This window comes from Bidens hawaiensis, unplaced genomic scaffold (assembly GCF_021521415.1).
Source record: "Bidens hawaiensis isolate Kalapana, Puna unplaced genomic scaffold, B.hawaiensis_p1.1 tig00003540_1, whole genome shotgun sequence".
In the NCBI taxonomy this organism is placed as follows: Eukaryota; Viridiplantae; Streptophyta; class Magnoliopsida; order Asterales; family Asteraceae; genus Bidens; species Bidens hawaiensis.
Window position 1 is genome coordinate 2,638,179 of NW_027491200.1, and position 6,553 is coordinate 2,644,731.

The window sequence follows — 6,553 nt, forward strand, 5'->3', positions numbered from 1 at the left end:
TGTTCTTTGATTTTAAAACATCATCAAAGTCTTCAAAAGTTATACCAACATAAACTCCCATTTCCTAATAACCTGAAAAGTTATAAAAACAATACAATATTCAATTAAAGTAAACTTAACATAAAAACATGTTTAATAATTACTAACATCTAAGCATTACAAAATTGTTATGTACAACCTAAAAATCTAAAGTTCATAAATAAAGTTATTAGTTGTCTAAAAAGATGTTGACAATATACATGTTTTATTAAATATATGAACAATATCTAAAGCATTAATATATTATCTTCTACTTCGTCATCGGACAACAAACTTTTCGGATAACCATCATAATCACTTTCATTGTTTGCACATTCGGCTAATCATTTAACATTCAAACCAACCTCCATTTCCAACTCAAGATGTGCAATTTCTTTTCTATGATTAGATAACTTCAACATATCTAGCTCTCTCAAAAGGAACAAATCATCACATGACAATAGTTGTTTAGGATTCAAATTTTTATATTGTCCATTCTCAAACTTGATAACAACTTTGTTTTGATTAGGATAAAAAAACCAATCCCTAACATTTTGTATCCTTAAGAAATCATTTAATATAAACAATTGCATCTTATTAAACATTTGGATACGGTTTTTTTGTATATATTAACATTAAATAATTATTTATAACTTAATAACAATTTATAAGATATAATAACAAACACAAATACAAAACGTTTTAGAACTAAATAAAAAAGTATAAAACAAATAAATTCACATGATAAACATAAGTGTAGAATAGAACGATTTCAAATAGATGACAAATTCACTATTTATCATTCTATGTTTCCAAAAATCTCTTTGTAAACAACATTTGTTGTTTTAATTGTAAGATTTGATTCTTTTTCGAGTATCACTAACTTAATACCATCTCGCCTCTTCAATCTTGACAAAGCCACATAAAGCTGACCATGGGAAAATACTGGATCTTTAAGATACAATCGAACTCTTGACAAAGATTGACCTTGACTCTTGTTGATTGTCATGGCAAAACATACTGAGATAGGAAACTGTTTTCTTTTTAATCTGAACGGTAGTTTCTTATCAGTTGGTGTAAGACTTACTCGACTAATTAGAGTCCGATATCCTATATTCGTACTAGAGACAACTTTAGCTTCAATTACACGCCTACCGAGACTAACGACTTGAAGTCGCGTTCCATTGCACAAACCCTTTTTATGATTAATATTCCTTAATAGTATGATGGTAACACCAACTTTGAGGACCAATCTGTGGTTAGGCATTCCAGAAATCTTTAAACCATTTAACAAATCAGGAGAGTACAACTGTGGATCAAAATCCTATGAAACGTCTTCACATTCAGCTAAACTTTCAGAACTTAGATACTCGACTTCTTCACCAGCAAATATGGCTAACATACGTTCATTAATTTCTTGAACAACCTCATTCAAAGGTGCCAACAGTGCTCGATCCTGAAAGTAAGTAAGTAAGTTCGTTGAATCTATCTAATATATTAGGATATACAAAGCTTATTAAATCACCCATCGGATCAATTGAGTTCAAAATCAAAAGATCGTCTGGAATATCAATAACAGACTGTCCGTCATTTGGACCCCCAACGTTTCCTTGACCTATGTCTAACAGCCAATCAGCAAACTCTCTGATGTTTTCAACGTCTGTAGATCGACATCCAACTGTAAGCCTCATGTTCTTAGTTAGTTTAAGAACTTTACATTTTGACCAGATATAAGAAGAATTTATGCAAGCACTGACACATTCACTTCTTGTACCGTTGGTTACAATGGGCAAGATTTGCCGAAAATCACAACCAAAAACAACAACCTTACCTCCAAAAAGTGATTCGGAAGTATTACCAGAATCACCATTCATAACATCGTTTAAAGTCCTGTCCAAGGCTTCGAAAGCATGCTTATGAATCATGGGTGCCTCATCCCAAATTATTAAGCTTGTCTTTTTCAATAACTCATATACGTCGGTATTTTCTTTAACCTATTTTATTAAAGAATAAAAAAACATAAACAAAGTAAGATATTTAAAGGTAAATTGATATTGGAATAACAAATAAAGCAATATATAATAAAAAAATCATTAATATAAAAAATAACATAAACTGGCTTGTAATATTACCGGACAAATGGAATCTTCGGTCAAATTAATAGGTATTAAAAATCTCGAATGTGCGGTTCTTCCACCCTCCAAAAGCAAAGAAGCTATACAGCTTGAAGCGACATTCAACACAACTTCTCCCTTGACCTTATCGATGCAGATAAGGTTTTCCATAAATAAGTTTTTCCGGTACCGCCGTAACCATAAACAAAATAAACTCCACCTTTTTTATCAATCAAAGCACTCATTATTTCGTTATAAACCCCTCGTTGTTCATCTGTTAACGAATCAAACATACTGTTAAATTCGTTATTCATGGTCTCGGTATCATATGAGAGCTCTTCCACCATTAAGGGATTAGTTGCTCTTGAAATTGTCTCCATATCTGGAAATAGCATTTGTTTATATCTTATAAGACTGGAGTTGTTTGAAATTAATAAATTTTCAATTTTCAGGAGTGCTAAGTTTTTTAACTGTTCTTCATTAAGAATCAAACCTGAAAATAAAATAAAAAAATAATTAAATTAATATTTATGAAATATTAATTGATATTAGGTCATTTCCATAATTTAAATAATTAAAAGATGAGTAAATCGTACCGGGGTTATTTTGATCTTTTTGTTGTTTATATAGTATACCGTCTACTAACAGTTGCCAAGTGCTTTCCCAAACAAAATGAGGTCTAGATAAACTATAAGTAATCAACATTGTATCAAATAAATTTCTTAAATAATATCCGGTAGAGATATGACTTGCTTCTTCAATGGCTTCTATGTATTCCTTGTCATCATCCAAAAGACCTCTTTTGTAACATGCATCTCAAAAAGTTTCTCACACAACTCCATCAACTGTTCGAATGTCTTCAAAACATTCTGGGCCTCTAACCTTATTTAATAATATTCTTAGATAGTAAGCCTCGTCGAATGCGTGTGGAACAGCATGAACTATACCTATTGCAAAACCCCTTAGGCGAGGTTCCCATTTACGTAACTGTTTTTTCCAGACATACTTTGTTGGAAACTCTGCGTATGTGAGAGTTTTTGCAAGATCGTGGTTCTTATTACACTCAAACCGGCCGGTAAACATCGAAGAAGCATTAGTTGTCTTGTTTAAAATATCTTCAATATCTTCGTTAACACCATATATTACCTGTTGCTCACCGGGTAAATGAAAAGCAAGTCTCATAACAGACGGAATCCTATAATGCACATCAAATGAAAATATCCTCCATGTTGCCTCGCATGCAGAGACATATCTACAATCATAAAACGCTTTGATTTCATCTAAATTAGGATCTGGGTTATCACCATTGTTATTTTGTACAAGAGAAATTGTTGCTCGGTCTGGACCCTTATTAATGTATTTGAAAAAATACTTTATTGATCCATCTTGATTACACCACTCAACATTAATATGTGCTTGAAATTGTTTTAATAGAGTCTGGTTGTATGGAACAACAGTTCTATTATCCATCATTATATCTGACTTAACAACATATTGCCCGTTATCTCTTCTTTTGTATACCGGAAAACCTTGGGAATCAACAGTTGTCTCATCATTAAACATTTTTGGGAAACTTTTGGAGCATTTTTTGTTTACCATGCACGTACACTACGGATTAGCATCACCACACGAACCGTGAATCATATGATCAAATACAAGCTTGTATAGGTCTGGATCCCTGTCTTTGTTTGGAATCTCAGCAGAAATAAATTTATCTACATCTTGTGGATTATGAATCTTGCTACATGGATGCATAAATATGCAAATATGAGCATGCGGTAGCCCCCTTTTTTGAAACTCTATCGTGTAAATAACTGCAACAACATAATAAAAGTAAATATTCCACAAGTTTTAATAGGTAAACAAATAATGTGTTTGTTTAAATTAAATTTTAAGTCTATACAAAGTAAAATATTAAAGTATATCCTGTTTATAAATTTATACTCATCAAATTAATGAAACTTACCAGCTTGAACCTTTCCAAACAAAGACTTATCCTTCACCAATTTAATCATTGCATCAAGTTTGACCTTAAAAAGCCAAACATAAAATATTAGGTCTATCCTCCGACTTTAACGTTGTATCCTTAAAAAATCTTTTAACTTCTGGCCAATTGGGATTACAGGTTATGGTTATGAAAAATCGGGATAACCAAACCATCTACAGAGACACATAGCATCTAGGTAATTTTGCATCATATATCTTGCTCCGCCAGTAAATGAGGATGGTAGAATAACACGTTGACCAGCAGTTGAAACATCAGTATTTCCAACAGATTGCATACCTCGTAAACTTTGGTAAGTATCACATCAGAGCTCATATTGTTTACCGCGTATAAAATGTAATCTTTGTGCCTCAATCATAGTATATTTGTCAACTAATATTTGCTGAAACAAAAGCCTACCATTTAACATGGTTGAAAACATATTTGGCCTATCTTGAATATGATAGGCAAAAAACTCACGCATTGTAACCTTCTTGCGCGCTGTGATTGATGAAGATGAAACATTCTTATGAAGTATATTAACCTGATAACCATCCTCACCAAAAGGATGAAACAACGGGTATTGAAGAGGTGTATACGATGGATGAAGTTCACTTATACGCTTTAAGGAACCAGATTGCTTGGTAACAATTATATCTCGGTTATGGACAGCGTCACCAATATCACCGACGATTAAAGCGGCAACTTCAGAACTAGATGGTAAGTTATATTGTCTCCCATCATGCTGTCTTGTTCCAATAATACGCAACTTCAAATCCAGTTGTGGGTTTTCTTCAAAACAATCTCTTACCATCCGATAAGCTTGGACCAAATGATTATTGGAATCTAACATCGTCTTCAAATAATTAATAATATGCATCTCCAGCTCATCGTTTTTTGCTTTATTATCACTGCCAAAAAAAATAAATTTCCTAAGATTATAAATAATAAAACTTATACTAAAAATTAATAAAATAACAAAAGTGGAAGAATATCGTTTAAAGTATTTACCCAAACACACCCTGACGGTTTGAAACCTCGTTTTCCGTGTCGTAGATGTAAAGTTGAGAAAACTGTGGTTTAGAACCCTGTAATGGTAAAAGACTTCCCAAACAATGATAGTTTTCACCGCTAAGTCGAAACGTATATGGCGCATTGCTTTGTTTATAGAATGGTCAATCTTTCCTCCCACAGACGTAAACGAAAACATCGAATTGAAACGTCTAATGTTTTTCAAGAAATACTTACTCATGGCACTATCACCACGAAATAATTCTAGATAAGTATCATCCGGTTGTCTAACATCGGGAAGTTCGACTTTGTCATTATAACAACAAACGGAGAAAGCTCCTTCTTCATTACTACTACTTGGTCTGTTAACTTCGGCTTTCCACAACAAAGCATTGCTACTTGGACACATAACGGATTGATTTCCTTGATCAAGATATTTTAGTAAAAAAATATAATAATTTGGAGTTACTTAGTATACATAAATACATAATAAATGATTTAAAGTAAATTATGAAATATATATCATACCTGATGATATTCCTTTAAAAACATCTACAACATTTTGATAATGAGTAGTTGTAGCATGTTCATTTAAAATCCGCCATAGGTATAGGTACTATAAAGGTTCTTTTTCTTGACCTTCTACGAAAGGTTGTAGACGACTCCGGAATGTCATCAACAACACAAGACGCGTTTGATCCTTCTTGAATATTAAATTTATTTATACGACCTGTTCAATATTATAAAGGTTGTCAACAAAATATTGACAACTACACATATGACATTTCAAAAGAAAATTTTTAAATTAAATTTTAATTAATCTGTATTAATTATATTATATCAAATATTATTTTGTGTTAAATTGTAACATCTTTAACATAACAAATTATTAAACGTTTGATTATACAATGTTAATATTATTTGTTGCTATAAAATCAAGACGGAACTTGAAAATGTAAATAATCTTAAAATTTTTAAATATAAGGCTTATAATTAAAATGAAATTATTCTTTAAATTTTATTAGCATTCCGTTTGCTTTTAAGTATTCCATTAAAAAAACATACCTAAAAAATGTCAATAATAGTTAAATTTAAAACGAATTATACCTGAAGAGTTATTTCGAACACCAGTTTTGTTCCTGTCAACAGAAGCAGTTCTTTTGGAATCTAATATTAATTCTTTATTTCCTTTTGGACGCAGCAGAGTTCACAAATGGTGTAGATGTTTTAGAGTCTTGAAATAAAAAAGGTAATAATATCAATATTTAAGCATAACAAAAGGTTTTAAAACCTGTTTACTTTTAAATATTTTAAAACACTAACCGTTGTTTAATACAATCGAAGAGTAGACATTTGGCGTTGTTGATGGAGACAGGTTCTCCTTATTAGATTGTATACGCGTTACTTGTGTGGATGAGTGTATATT

The 6,553-nt window shown here is 31.5% G+C and overlaps 2 protein-coding genes across 2 annotated transcripts; both read right to left on the bottom strand.

Annotated features, from left to right (window-relative positions):
* Positions 1-1,342: 1,342 nt before the first annotated feature.
* LOC143623813 (uncharacterized) lies at positions 1,343-2,303 on the bottom strand. Its single transcript, XM_077094639.1, has 3 exons — positions 2,151-2,303; positions 1,527-2,012; positions 1,343-1,474 (listed from the first exon to the last, which is right to left on the bottom strand). Exons 1-3 carry the CDS (start codon positions 2,301-2,303, stop codon positions 1,343-1,345), a joined length of 771 nt encoding a protein of 256 aa, XP_076950754.1.
* A 657-nt stretch (positions 2,304-2,960) lies between these two features.
* On the bottom strand, positions 2,961-3,695 carry LOC143623814 (uncharacterized). Its single transcript, XM_077094640.1, has one exon. The coding sequence runs from the start codon at positions 3,693-3,695 to the stop codon at positions 2,961-2,963; it is 735 nt and encodes a 244-aa protein (XP_076950755.1).
* Between the last annotated feature and the right edge of the window lie 2,858 nt (positions 3,696-6,553).

Excerpts from the sequence above, each read along its gene's own strand:
- LOC143623813 (XM_077094639.1), bottom strand. The coding sequence starts at position 2,303 with ATGGAAAACCTTATCTGCATCGATAAGGTCAAGGGAGAAGTTGTGTTG. Across the intron at positions 2,013-2,150 it reads CCGAAGATTCCATTTGTCCG|GTTAAAGAAAATACCGACGT; the intron begins GTAATATTACAA and ends TTAATAAAATAG. Across the intron at positions 1,475-1,526 it reads TGGGTGATTTAATAAGCTTT|GATCGAGCACTGTTGGCACC; the intron begins GTATATCCTAAT and ends ACTTACTTTCAG.
- LOC143623814 (XM_077094640.1), bottom strand. The coding sequence starts at position 3,695 with ATGTTTAATGATGAGACAACTGTTGATTCCCAAGGTTTTCCGGTATAC.